General features: G+C 52.6%; 4 protein-coding genes across 4 annotated transcripts; all 4 read left to right on the top strand.

Annotated features, from left to right (window-relative positions):
• Positions 1-958: 958 nt before the first annotated feature.
• Positions 959-2054, top strand: BO86DRAFT_315357 (uncharacterized protein; the record flags this gene model as incomplete). Its single annotated transcript, XM_025668088.1, has 3 exons — positions 959-1024; positions 1080-1205; positions 1260-2054. The coding sequence occupies 3 exons, from the start codon at positions 959-961 to the stop codon at positions 2052-2054; spliced, it is 987 nt and encodes a 328-aa protein (XP_025526701.1).
• A 3087-nt stretch (positions 2055-5141) lies between these two features.
• On the top strand, positions 5142-8159 carry BO86DRAFT_410584 (arrestin C-terminal domain-containing protein; the record flags this gene model as incomplete). The annotated part of the gene is made up of 3 exons (XM_025674513.1): positions 5142-6335; positions 6402-7468; positions 7521-8159. The coding sequence occupies exons 1-3, from the start codon at positions 5561-5563 to the stop codon at positions 8157-8159; spliced, it is 2481 nt and encodes an 826-aa protein (XP_025526700.1). The 5' UTR covers positions 5142-5560.
• Positions 8160-9326: 1167 nt separating this feature from the next.
• On the top strand, positions 9327-10509 carry BO86DRAFT_389999 (GNAT family N-acetyltransferase). The gene is made up of 3 exons (XM_025672279.1): positions 9327-9456; positions 9653-10216; positions 10327-10509. Exons 1-3 carry the CDS (start codon positions 9343-9345, stop codon positions 10363-10365), a joined length of 717 nt encoding a protein of 238 aa, XP_025526699.1. The 5' UTR covers positions 9327-9342; the 3' UTR covers positions 10366-10509.
• Positions 10510-11518: 1009 nt separating this feature from the next.
• Positions 11519-12382, top strand: BO86DRAFT_380091 (uncharacterized protein; the record flags this gene model as incomplete). The annotated part of the gene is made up of 2 exons (XM_025670702.1): positions 11519-11651; positions 11721-12382. 2 exons carry the CDS (start codon positions 11519-11521, stop codon positions 12380-12382), a joined length of 795 nt encoding a protein of 264 aa, XP_025526698.1.
• Between the last annotated feature and the right edge of the window lie 1783 nt (positions 12383-14165).

Raw genomic sequence — 14165 nt, 5'->3', positions numbered from 1 at the left:
ACCAGACCGACCGACAGGGGAAAAGCAGAGGGAAAGCTGCGATGATCTGAGCTGACGGGAAGTTTGGGATGGATGGAGAACAAAACGAGGAGAGTGTTTGGAATGAATGGATGGATGGGATGGGGTACGTACTGTAAGTGGTACTGTATGTACATACAGTCAATCAACACTGGTTCGGTGGTGGTCTGTCCTGGGAGTCGACCACGGTACGTACAGTACAGTCAGTCAGTCAGTCAGTTAGTCAGTCAGTAAGTTAACTGTACCTCAAGGTAACCTTGAAGTCAACTGGTCTGGTCTGGCTGTAAGGTGTAAGGTGTAAGGTAGAGCCGCTCCGAGCTGGGGTGAGGGGCGCGCTAAGCCTCACCGCGTTAGTCCCCTTGTGACGGGGCCCTCGCCTTTTTTTTGTTCTCTTACAAGTTACCGCAGGCCGGCTAGCTAACTCTTAGGCGCTTAACTCACCCATCATCATTCTTAGCTTCTTCCTCCACTCTTCCCTCCTACTCTTCCCTCCTCCGCTTTACAAGCCCTCCCCCCCCCCCTTCCCAGACTTGCGCCTCCTTACAAAAGTGCTATCACCTTTCCTAGTTCTCTTCCTATCTTACCTGAAGATACCATACCATCTGTCACCTGCAGTGACGCCTCTGGAGTTCTCTTGGTTTCTATTCTTAGTCTCCTCCCTTGATTCCTCTCTCTCTCTCCCCTCCTCTTCCCTGTCACTTCCACGCGGACCTCGGTCCAAGTCATTCAATTGGCTCTCGGGCCCGCCGTACAGGGAGTATAATCCCTCACGGCGTCGCTAAAAGTCCCCGGCTGAATCACATCTCGTAGTGGTTTCAGATCGTGTTCTATCGTGGCCCATCACACATCCCAACTGACCCCGACACATCAACAAATCAGCGCGGTCGATTGCCAACAACTTTCTTACTAGCACGATCAGGTCGCAAACAGCAGCGTAATCATGGCCGCGACCAATTTTTCAAATTCCAAATCCTTGGATGTGTTAACATCCACAGTGAACCAGACGGTAGTACATCCGAGCCCAGCTGTTTCTCGTTCAAGTAACCTCTGACAACTCATAGCTCATCGACACGGCCCGGTTCTTCAACTCGCACGAGAAGATGCACTACAGGGCGCAGCTCAAACGCTCAATCCCCGTCGCTCACGAGCAGTTTCAGACCGCTTTGGACAGCCTATCGGAGCAGATAGTAAGAACCATTGCCATCTTGTTCGGTGCCTGAATTTCAACTGACTCCGAGCAGTTTATTGCCAAGGCGTTCCTGGAGCGAGACTATGAGGCAATCAAAGCGCAAAAAGTTGCACTCCATTCTGCCCAGGACTCCGTGATGGAGGATGCGGTCGTGAAGCCAGAGCCAGAAACGGCTCCCCAGCCTCAGGTAACCCCAGTCGTAGCCACGAATGCGGACACAATTAAAGCCGAGCCCGCAGAAGTCGAGCCTGCCTTGAAGCCGCAGATTGAGCAGGATGTCGTAAAACAAGGCTCGGCTGATCAACCGGTCAAGGAAGACCAAATCGACAATGGAGCTACCGCCCCTGCCGTCTCCGGACAACCTTTCACCGGCCCGGACGAACTCAACTTCGACTCAATGCTCAACAACAATCCCGGGCCCAACGATTTCGACCTGAATCTTGACTTTGGCGATGACGCAGTTGGCAATGATGATTTTCTCGCCGGCTCCCACCTGGTCCCTGCCGGTTCGGGCAATGAAGGCAACGATACGTCTACCAACACCGCAGCTGGCTTGGTGGGCACTGATAGCTTGAACACTGCTGTGCCTACGGGCGGAGATGCGTTTGACTTGGAATTGCAGAAAGCTGAGGCGTTCTCTACCCAGGTTGGCAGTCTGACGGGACAACAGTTGGACGGCCAAGGCGGGGGAACCCTCGAAGATGTTATGGGACCGGGAGAGTCCAGCTTCGATGATTTATTCATGGAGAATGATACCTTCGGAGGAGACGGTACCGGAGACCCGAATTTACTGGAGGGTGACGGATTAGTGGATATCAACGAACTTGACGATAGCTGGTTTACATGATCACCTCCTGGGCAGTGGCCGCGGATGCGATTCATGGGTGACGACACCGTGCGTTGGGATCACGAAATACAGACAATTCTATATAGGAGCTTTCCCTACAAATTCGGGTAATAAGCTAAGCCGAACGGAGCCTGTTCTCCAGTCGCAAACCCTTACTCATTACCCCGGCTGGAACCCCTCCGAAGTGTCAGGTCCATTGCTGTCTCCTACCGAACAGCCAATCGGTAAGGCAGAGTGATCCACCCTGTAAGGGGGCCCGGTAACCTACCTGACGGTCCTCACTACTGACTCCGCGATGACGCAAGGTACGTCAGAGGTGGGCGCAAAAGCTAATCTCCGTTCCAAATTGACAGCCCGAAGCTCCACGCCCCGGGTGGTTTGGCTTTGCTGCGTCTGCGGTGGTCTTGGTATGCAGCTAAGCAATGCTTGGTTCCTAAATAGACTACGGGGGAATGCCACGAACTGGTTCTCCGTTCGGCAATCACTTCAATGGTGCGGGCGTTCCCTAAAGCAGAAACTCTGACCAGTGATATCGAAAATCTTTGCTAGCTGTAGTCTCCTCAAGAATGTATCAAGTGCCGTACCTGGCTATCCACACACCCACAGGGACATTTGCAGTCAGAATATCAGCCACCTCATGGTTACAGGGTGATGATGATGGTGATAGCGGCGATGATGTCATGACTAATCGGCCTATAGGGATTGTCGTTGCAATGGACAACACATCTTGAACCACGCGACGGCTGATAAGAATTCCGCCTTGTCATGTTGATGTTTTTTATGGGAGTAGGTGGAATGGAGCGGCCGGGTCGATGGCGATAGCATCTTGTCGACTCATACGTGCATGTCAAGCCACAGACGACAGACTTCTTGCCGTCATCTCCACCGGGATTGACATGTGTGAACTTGCGGGGATAAATTTCTTGCCGTTTGGAGAGCCGACCATCCGATCAAAGATGTAGGGGTAGTAGATTTCTTGAGTATACACAATTGACCGGTAATCACGGCTCGGTAGGGTTCGGCTTTGACAGAGGGAGGGCAGGGGATGGGGGTGGTGGTGGTGGTGGTGGTGGCGACGGAACTGTTGTTCAGCTATTGCGAAGCCGGAGAGCGGAAGTATTGCCGGGGATCAGACCATGGATCTTCAAATAGACTTCTTCATCGTCTCCTCGGTCGGAAGCGATCTTCGGTAATGGCCAAAGACAGCCCGACGGAATGGAATCTTTCGATCCATGTGCCTCATTCCACTTGTACGAACACCCATTGCATTACACTGGAGGGGATGAGGAGCGATAGAGCGAGGTGAGGGGGAGGGGGGCCAGGGCAGATGGAAAGGCAAGAAGTGCACGTACTGAACTGAGGGATCTTCTCATCTTCTCCCCACTTCCGCCCGACCCGATGATATCACCACACCGCCCTGCTCCTGCCAGCCAAGGATCCCCCGCATTGACAATCAGACACACACATTGCCTTCTTCATTCTTCGCTCTCAAGCCCTTTCAGGCAGTCAGGCAGCACCTTTTTCCAACGATCCTCAGCCGCTCCTCAAATCACAAAGTACTCGTGTATCCGGGCATGTGGATCTACCTGTCCACCACGAAGCGGCACAACAGGGATTGGCTTTTCTGCCTTCTGCTGATGAAGTCAAAGAGCGAGCATTAAGTGGTCATCTTATGATGACCGTGCTGGCCGGGTGGAAGGCTGTGCCGGACTACCCGTCGAGACTACTGGGCTAGAACTAGGCTTCCAGGTAAGCTGGGCATCAGATTGACTCCAGTAGTCGCGTTAGTCAGTCACTTCCTTAGTAGTTAAGTTATGAGTAACTTGACTAGTGATTAGTGTCAGTGTCAGTGTCTCTACCTAGTAGACACTGAACCAGATGAACGTCAGACGTCACTGCCCCTTCATGCATGTGGTTCGAGACCTCACCCACTAGTAGGTGTAGTAGTCGCATGCGTGATGAAACCCCCCGAAACTCGGCTCTTCCCCTCTCTTGCCATTCACATGAAGCATCAGTCAGTCAGTCAGTCAGTCATCTTACCACATAACCCGACGGAGCGTATTTCTTGTCCAAAAAGTAGAGTGTAAGATACGAGGTCGATCCGGGGGAACGAGGAGGTACAGTGCACCACAGTACTACAGCCTCCCGCATCAGCTGATTGATACATGATACCGATGCTCTGGCCGTGGAGATGGCGGCAGTGCATGAAGAATAGTGAATTCATGGTTCAAGTTGATGTATCCGTTGGAGACCTACTAAACGAGACGTAAAGAGAGGGAAAAAAAAAGCCTCCCAACCAGTTCAGGCAAGTCTCAGGTCTAGTAATGCGGATCACCGGATAGGACTTGAGCCTACCAGTTTTTTTCTCCTCCGCGTCATCGTTCTTCTGGACGGATGGTCTGTCTCTTGTCTACTTGGTCAAATTTATTTAATAAGGATCTTGTGCCCAAGGAACGCTACCCGCACCGCCTCATTCTGGACTTGTCGTATTTTGTCATTGATCCTTGTGCTGACTGAACGGCGACGACAAGACGAGGCGATATTATACCATTGCACTATTGCACTATTGCACTATTGCACTATTTCTGATCACTGCCCTCTCGATCCCCGTCGCACCCCCGCATTATTATCATTCTCGGCGCTTCTGGCCTTGTCCTGCCTGTCTTCACTTGCTGAAAGCGGTTGACACCCTTTCTTCATTCTTCTTGGAGGCTCCTTTTATTTTCGCACCCTCTCCACGTTCCACCTCCCCAAGATTTCGTCTCCGTGCCCATCGAATCTCCGACTACCTTACTATTGATTGCGGCTGCGGTGTGCGTGTACCAACCACGATTTGCAAAGAGACACATCGACACATCGACACATCGCTCCTTGCCGGCGTGTCGATCATCACCCGAACCTAGAAAAGATCCCAAACGACCACTCCCCCGAAAGGAGACAACGCCCCAAACGAACTGATTATTATTAGTTTTTTTTTGGACGAGTGCGAGGCAGAAAAAAAAAAGCCAAAAAAAAAGACCCCAATATCCACTGGTCGCACGACTACGTGCATTGGCTCTGTGCGTCAAACACTGGCTCTGCGACTAATTCTAATTCTCCCTATCCTATAATCCTCACTGCTGTTGCTGGGATTTGACTAGTATATTACCTTTTTCTCCCTCTCTTTTTAAAGAGTAAGTCCCTTTTCTTTTTCCAGAGTCAAAACGTGCTTACTTCTTTCTTTTTTGCTTTGCCCTTGTGCCTCCTGCTACATTCCTCCTCCTCCTCCTCTTCTTCCAATTCACACTTCACTGTGCATCCCGTCCTCCTTGTTCCTCCTCTCCCTCCCTCACTCTCTCTCCATACTTCGGTCTTCCGCCACTACCCTCCTCTACACATATTGAAAGCCACGATTCGATCGTCCCAAGATCTTGGCCTACCCATCACTCATCATCTCAAACCTGCTTGCGCCTTACACAGTCACAAAGAATGCAGCCTGTTGATTGGCATTGTACTTGCGCACAACAATGACGGCTCACGTTTCTCCTCTCCTACAGGTTCTTCTGGGGTCGGTTACTAGTCCCGGTGGTACAGATACTCAATTCCCCGACGGAGTGTCCGAGTCAACTCCGTTTCACGTGAGATCCAATCGGCGGCCTTCACTCGAGACATCGACACTTGCTAGCGATACTAGTTCCACTGTCGGGCAACCACCGGCCAGACGAGGCTTCCGTCGTCGCGCCTCGATCCTCAAGAAATTGGCGGGTCCGCGGGAAAACGCAAAGCGTCTGTTCCGCTTAGGGTCCCTGATCCACTCTGCGCCCTCCATTACGCCACCATCCGCTTCCTCCCCTTCTCTACCTCCTCCTCCTTCTCCTCCCCCTCCAATGACTCAAACACATTCCCATCGCCCCGTGTCTGAGCTCGTTTTGAATCCCAACGATGCCACAATGCTCACCGCTTCGGGACTAAGAGTTGGCCGATTGCGCTCGCATTCTTCCTCCACGGTCTCGTCCACCCAACCCTATCCGGCTTCCGCTCATTCCATCCCGTCCGCCGATCCGGCCGTGCCGTTCCCTCCTCTGCGTAACGAGAAAATAGTCGCGACAGGAAGTGGGATCTCCGTGGGCATTGCACTCACTGAGCCAGTGCTATATCTGCAAGGATATGATCAGAATGACCCCAGTACTAAGAAGTCGGCCATTCTTCGCGGGCAGTTGCATCTGAAAATCACCAAAAGCGTCAAGGTGAAGAAGATCTCGATCTGCTTCCGTGGACATGCGCAGACCGATTGGCCAGACGGTAACTCTTTCCCTCCTTCGTTTCGCATTCCTACGCGGATCAACTGACAACTTGTTGCGTTGGCAGGTATCCCGCCCAAGAAAGTTCACTTTCACGATAAAAAGGACCTCGTCACACATGGAGTAATGTACTTCAACCATGGCGATACGGCACTGATGCAGAATGATTACGGTGCGCATTTCTATCAGCACGCTAAGCCGGTAACTTCTGTGACGGGCAAGGAGGGTCCGACACTCATCACTCGGGAGCTGCTCTCCAAGACCGGATCCTCAACCTCGTTAAGCCACACCGGCCAGTTTTCTGCCAAGGACCTCAAGCGACTATCCTTGAATTCCAACCACTCTCGAAGTTTTGGTAAGAATGATCCGCCACCTCCGCCGGTCCATCCGCCCCGCAACTACCGCCTGTTCCCTGTCGGCGATTACCTCTACAGTTTCGAATTCCCGATCGATGGTTCTCTCCCAGAGACAATCAAGACCGACCTGGGATTCGTCCAGTATGACCTTGAGGCGATAGTCGAAAGAGCCGGTGCCTTCCGGCCCAATTTGCTCGGCAGCCTAGAGGTTCCGGTGATCCGCACCCCGGCGGAGGGCTCGCTAGAGCAGGTCGAACCGATCGCAATTTCGCGGAACTGGGAAGATCAGCTGCACTATGACATTGTGATCTCCGGGAAATCCTTCCCTCTTGGATCGCAAGTCCCTATCGCTTTCAAGCTGACTCCCCTGGCCAAGGTCGAGTGCCATCGGATCAAGGTCTATGTGACGGAGAATATTCAACACTGGACCGCAGACAAAAGCGTGCATCGTTTTCAACCGGCGAAGAAAGTTCTACTGTTTGAGAAACGAGCCGACTCGGCCAGCACAAGTACCTATCCGGGAAGCTCGATGCGAGTCACAGCAGGGGGTGGCATTGACTGGGACCAGCGCGCAGCAGCTGCTCGGGGTCAGGAGGTGGTGGATCGAAACCGGACCAACCTTCTTGGCAATCTGTCTAGCGACTCAGGAGTTGGTCCGACCGAGATGGAATTCAATGTCCAGTTGCCGAGCTGTCAAGAAATGCGCAACCGGGACGAGTCTCAACGACTACACTTCGATACCACATACGAGAACATTCAAATAAATCACTGGATCAAGGTAAGATATTTCCATGCCGTTGGCAATACTCGCAATCTAATTTACATCTCAGATTGTTTTACGCCTCTCCAAGGTCGATGAGAGAGACCCCGGCAAGCGGAGACACTTCGAAATCTCCATCGATTCTCCGTTCCACCTGCTATCGTGCAAGGCCACGCAGGCCAACATCTACCTTCCGGCATACACCTCGCCGGAGTCGGAGCCAACCCCACAGGCACAGGAGTTCGAGTGCGGTTGTCCTGGCGCACCCCTGATCAACCGGGCGGGTTCCAGCCGACAATCGCTTTCCTCCTCCGACCGAGATGAGCGACCCAATGGAGGCGCCGTTACGAGAAGCTTCACCAACAGCTCCGGAGGCTTAACTCGGCCACCACAGGCGCATCTGGCCGATGAACCGGTCGACCGCCCACCGCGCCCCATGCATCTCCTCCGCGCGCCGTCCTTTGCACCTCCTGCCTTCGAGGAGCTCGAGCCACCGCCGCCTCTCGTCACTCCTCCCCCGGAGTACAATACCATCGTTGGAGACAATGATCGAGAGGCCGTGTTGCAGGATTACTTCTCGCGCTTGTCATTCTATGAGGAGCACGCCGATGACGATCGCGGCCTTGGGCGTGTCGATGTACCTCTGACTCCTGGAGGCCGTGTGAACCGCAGCATGGACGTTCCACGCGAATGGGTGCGCCTGGAATAGAGTGTTACCTCCCAGCCCCTGACAGGCTGGGTCTTTATGTCCCGATGACATTGGAATAGACCTCACGACGTTTATGCTTTTTTTTTTTGTCCATCTTATCGAGCTTACAGGAAAGGATTGGAGTTGACGAATCACTGAAAGATACCCTCTGCACATATGGAGGCCTGTAAGGTGACTTCCACGATGAACATGTGTCAAGCTTACCTTTTTGAGTTTCTGGGAAGGGGCGCAGATGGACTGGATATATGGTCGGCGCCTGTACTACCTGATTGCATTACCTCGAGCGATCATTCCATTTTTTCTCTGCTTCAATTTCTTGACCATATCAACACTTTTATCGGCATGATTACATTTGTTTTTAGATACCACCCTTCAGAAGTTCGGTCTGAAAGAATACAAGATGCGATGGCTTAATTGTCGTCGCAACGCACCACACATGTCTCCATGGCTTCACACATAGTAAAAACTCGGACCCACCGACCAACCGATGGGGATCCCTTACATACATAGTAGGACTACTGGTAGTGCTATTAAGGGCTTGCAGATGCGTAGGAGAATTAGCTTCGATATAGGCAGCAAGGCAGCAAGGCAGCAGACGTGACAGGTGATAAGGTGCACGTAGACGCAGAAGGTGCGGGTGGAGGAGGGACTTTTGACATTTCATCATGGATTAACCTCAAGTCGCATGGAGCTGCCTTTTTTGGGTCGATCTGTGGCGCTTTCCGCCGCCAACTGTTCTGGCCTATTTTTTTTATCGGCCTCTGCCGTCATTCTGCCTTTCCCGTACAGTACCTCGATCTATCTCTCTATCTTCCTATCTTCTCCCTCTTCATTCAGTTCATATTCAATTGATCTTTCCTTTCCCCATCTTGCAAAGATTCAGAGATTATTCAAATAACTTCCCATCTCAAAGGTGCACCACAAATCTGTCGAGTCCAAGTCACCAGACATCGGACAAGCGCACATTGTTACACCGAGCCAGGTAGTAGTTCGTTGGTTTGTATGCAGACTTTCTACTGCGCTGCAGGTGCTGAGTCAAATCTATCCGTTCTCTCGCTCATTCATTGAACGAACTATCATCACCTCGCCTCGCCTCGCCTCTGCCCACCCCCCCCCCCCAACATAAGCTTACCTGTTACCTGAACTCTACGCTGCTGCAGCTTTGGAAGCACCCAACGCCAACATGGCTATTGAAGTTGTCCCCCTCACAGAGGCCGACATCCCTGACGCTATCGAGATCATCCAATCGGCCTTCGCAGAGGACCCATATTTCAAGTGGGTGTTCGATGCTGCCAATGTAAGTTTCCATCTCCTACCTTCTTGACTTTGATGCGCAAGGGTTCTTCAAACGCCCCCACAGAATATAATCTTTGGGAATGATAACCAATACAAAGAGCAACCAAAGCTAATCGGTCTCCTCCTGACGCGGGTCGCGTGGGGGTTCTCCCCGACCAACGTTGCTCGTCATGTGAGGTCACCCCAATGCACAATAGTTCAATAAAGAGCGAAACCATGACTCCCTCGCTGTCCGATGCCGTTGGGGCATCAACAACGCCATCTTTCAAGTCGCCAAGGAGACACCGGATGACGACACGGGCGATGCGACCGGCGACCGAACGGCCACCTCGCGTGTCGTGGGTGTCTCTTGCTGGCTCCCGCCCCATTCACCCTCGGAGCCCGAGAGCTGGTATACCTGGTCGCAAGGGTGGTTGCTCACTGCTCGCCAGGCCTTAACCAACCTGCGCCATTGGGGCCGCGGTGGGCTGCGCACGAATCGCTATTGGATCTGGAAGGCCCGTCAGCATGAGGCCCAGAGCCAGATCTGGGACGACCCCAAGGGGTATTATTTCTGTAATATCGTGGCGGTTCGGCCGGGTACGCAGGGGAAAGGTATTGGTAGAAAGCTCTTCGAGGCCGTGACGGATAAGGCGGACCAGGAGGGGGTCAAATGCTACCTGGAGAGCTCGCGGAATGAGCCCAACGTTCAGATTTACGAGAAGATGGGATTCGAGATGAAAAAGGAGATGGAGTGTAGGGATGGGGAGGATGTGTGCATGGTGAGTGGACATTCAATTGTCCCATTATTGGGGCGGAATCGGTGGTGGTGGTGGTGATGGTGGTGGTGGTGGTGTGTGTGTTTAACTATGCCTGCTGATCTCATGTCTAGCTCTATTGTATGGTGCGCAAGCCGAGGTCGAAGTATTGAAGAAAAGCGACAACGGAAAGGAGGCGGAGTCGAATTGCACCCACACCCACAGCGTTTGCTTATCTTACACGATTACACGCGATGGCGCAGCACAAATCGTATTATGTACAGTACTAAACGCAACTAGATTACTATGGATGGAACCACTGTCTAATAATCAACGAACGCATGTTCTTGTTCAACTGAGACATGAACGTGGCTTTGCGACCGCAAAAGTTGTTGGTCTGACTCAAGAAACTTAGTCTAGTGTCAGGCTTCCGGCATAGACTGCATGAACCGGGATCGTCTCGACTCCGTCTTTTCATTCCATGTGAATTCGTTTCGATGGGGCAACCCCTTCTTGGGTTTTTTAGTGAAAACGGCGAACCGTTTGGTCGGAGAGCCACTGACGAAACCGAAACCCGGGGTAGTTACAGTATGTTTACCCGCTTGAAACTTGGTTGCCACTGCAGGCGGTGCGACTCTCTGCACAACACCATGTGCAATGGCTGACCACCACGTGATATATACTAACATCACATATCATATGTCATATACTGACAGATTACTCTGGCAGAACTTGCTAGACATCCAAAGTATCTTCTTCAGCCATCGGATCTGCAGGGTTACTGCGTATGGCCGCCATTGCCGGTGGTCCGAGCCTCCGGATTAGTATACTTTAGTATACGAGTCAGACACAATCCGTCGTTTCACCAGCTCCCAGTAGTACATCTTCTGACTATCTTTGGACCAAATGCCTGGCCTAGACCACGTCAGGGGCCGAGAAAAGGCTTTTTCGTCGGCCGACCGTCTCATCTTGATTACATGCACAAAGGTTAAAAGTGATACGTAAATTCTGCAACATGATACCACGCAACTCAACTTCCCAGTTTCAAGCCAAACCTTCCCCCTCTTTTGCTGCGAGCTGTCGACCTTCGCTAACCCAGACAGAAGCACTGTGATATATCCTGCCTACGTTCGCTGGGTGGAAATCCTGTGATATATCAAGCTGGATCGAGCGTCCAAGCCATTGACGCTTCTCTCCAGCTCTCGTTCTTCGTGCCCTGCGCAGCTGGTCTGTTGGCTTTTTCTTCCCTTCTTCATCCTGAAGATATCCACTCTTTGAGCGATTCATGAACCAACACTGAGCCCTGGTGGTTAACGACACTTACGAATGCCTTTTGCCTCGATCTCGCGACGAACGCGTCTGTCACACACTCTTTTCCAGCCATTTATGCGCAGCATCCAGAAACGAAGCCATGCTCTCTCGCTGTCAGGACGGGTCGGACTGGCCCTGGGTCTCTTGGGTAAGCCGCATTGATCGACTGAAGGAATTGTTCCGAACCTTAAGCACTGACTACCGCTATGGGGCACAGCGGCCCTTATGCTAGGAGTTCTTCTCGCAACGTGGGTTGTGTTGCGAGTCAAGCGCGGGCCGGGCGTCACCCTCCGGACCCTGTTCAACCGCCAACCGATTCCTGCCCGGAGACCCGAAAGCGACCCATCTGACCCAGAGGCCGCAAAGTCCTTAGACGACCTTGGCTGTAAAGAGGGCTCCCCACAAAACCACTCCCCTCGTCGCATATCCAATGTCTCTCCCCGCCGACTCTCGCAGCGCATGTCTCAGCACGAATACATGAGCCTTCACGAGAAGACAAGTGACTCCCCAATCACCATCCGCACCGCACCGGCAGCAGACCACCATCAATCCTCCACCAAGCCGGGGAGCCCAATGATCCCGCTGCGCCCGATAGCACGGTTGGGTCCGGTCCGCACCATGTCCGAGGCGGACATCCGGCGCGAGCCCCCGCCGTCGCCTCTTCGGCATGCCGCTGCCGCCGCTGTTGCCGGGCTGCGCACGAGCACTCGATCCGCGGGCACGGGCACGGGTACTGCGGCCCAGGCGATCCACCCGCCGTCGTGGAATATGCCCTGGAAGGACGAGGAGTTCTATGTCCCTGATAGCCCGGAGGACCATATCATTGTTCTGCCCTCGCCACGTGATCTGAAGTCGTTCCGGTTGACACTGCATGCTTGACGGGTTGGTCTTGCTCTGGGTTTGGGATTGGGGAGATTGAAAATCGAAAAGGTAATGTATAGTGTGTGAGGTCCGTGATCGGGGATGGCTATGCTTTGTATGAAGTGGTAATGTCTATGATGGTGTACTTATTAGGGACATGTAATGATTATGACTGACTATATTTATTGGGTGCATTGGGTTGCTGTTGATTGTCACTGTCGCGTGAGTTATATTTCTATAGCATCGTCGTATTTAGCTAGTTAGGTCCAACTAGTCTGGTGTCCTTTCTAGCAAGGTGTCAATTGGCTTATGTTGCTCTTTATAAGTACACGACGATCATGAGCGGTTGCAGATCATGGCTCGTCCCTGCTGAATGCTTTTTGTGTTTGATTGAGCCATAAGTTGGATCTGCAACCTACAGCGACGATCTACACAAACTTACTTCATCGCGAAAGTACAGTACATTGGAGTCGGCTGCAGAGTCTTACGTACTTGGGAACCCACCTCAGAAGAAGTCAATCGGATCTTTTCTCTCCTCAACAGTCCAAGACAGTCTTCGAAGGGATTCTCAAACGATTGAGCTTTCCCACCCCCGACGACTCTCCCTTGTTTCACAGCCACGTATGCTTCGGAGTTGACCTCCCTGGTCGTCGGCCCCCTGACGCATGGGCCTGTTTGAGATCTTCTCTGTTGATCCGGAGTGTCGGGTTGAGATCGGTTTCAGGGTGGAGGATGGAGAGTGGGTGGGTGGGTACCCACTTGGTTCCGGGTCATTAGTCGATTGATGCTCGGTGTTCTGGAATAAGGTGGAGAGGTGTGAGGTTTTGTTTACTCATTGCAGATGGTGTTTGGGCTTGTGGTCGGGTCTTAGGATACATGCGTATGGACTGGGTTGAGTGGGCCTGGGGTGCTGGGGGATGTTTATATGGTAGTGGTAGGCTTGGGTCTACTGGTAGGTAAGTTGAGTTAGCTTTCGACATTGCATTGTATAGTTATTGGGCTGATTGGTTCTATGCTGTCTTGCTGTCGGGCTCATTCAAGCTTGTTTGGTGATCTGGGTTGATAGAGGGACCTGGGTGGAGGTCTCTTGTTGTCGCTGGTATGATACCCTGCAAGGACCGTCCGGACTTCGTGATATGCGGGTAGTACATCACCTTGTGATATGCAGGTAGTTACAGTACTAATGGACCCTCCCTTATGCTGGCCCTAGCCCTGACCTGAGTCCCTGTGATGACGTCTAAGCTCTTACAAACCGCAGGGTTGATCTGATGGCATCGCTCAATGAGAGTCACGATCCTCGTCCCTACCTGTCGAATCTCCGACAGAAGCAGGTCATGAGGTGATCAGTGTCTACCACCTCGCATGGCGCCTCCGACTCGACGAAGGGATTCTTTGTTGCGTTTCGTGATTGCGATTCGTTCTCAACCCCTCAGCCATGGCGTCCTAGGCATTTCAGCTGTCATCCTGCCAGGAACCCTCTCACCTCAGCTCTGACCTCCTGTTGGTCATCTCTGTCCCCACTGTCCGGAAGACCCTGCTTGTCATCGCCCGGGCTCATCTCAGCCCCCCCCCCCCCGGGCTGGTGTTTGCTCCGGGTATAAGAATCCGGTCCGAGGTGACGGCCATTGGACCAACCAAATAACAAACCCTCTCCATCAAGTTGACATGTCCAAACCCACCCACAATTCAATGCGGATGTGCCGGTCACACCGTTTCACCCGCGACACGGTGACTCGAGCATGGCCAGTTGCAGTGGGCCCCGTTCTACCCGCCGGGATTGCATCGAAGGCCTGCAGCTCAC

Source organism: Aspergillus japonicus (assembly GCF_003184785.1).
Source record: "Aspergillus japonicus CBS 114.51 unplaced genomic scaffold BO86scaffold_31, whole genome shotgun sequence".
NCBI lineage: Eukaryota > Fungi > Ascomycota > Eurotiomycetes > Eurotiales > Aspergillaceae > Aspergillus > Aspergillus japonicus.
This window is presented reverse-complemented; position numbering and strand designations above follow the sequence as displayed.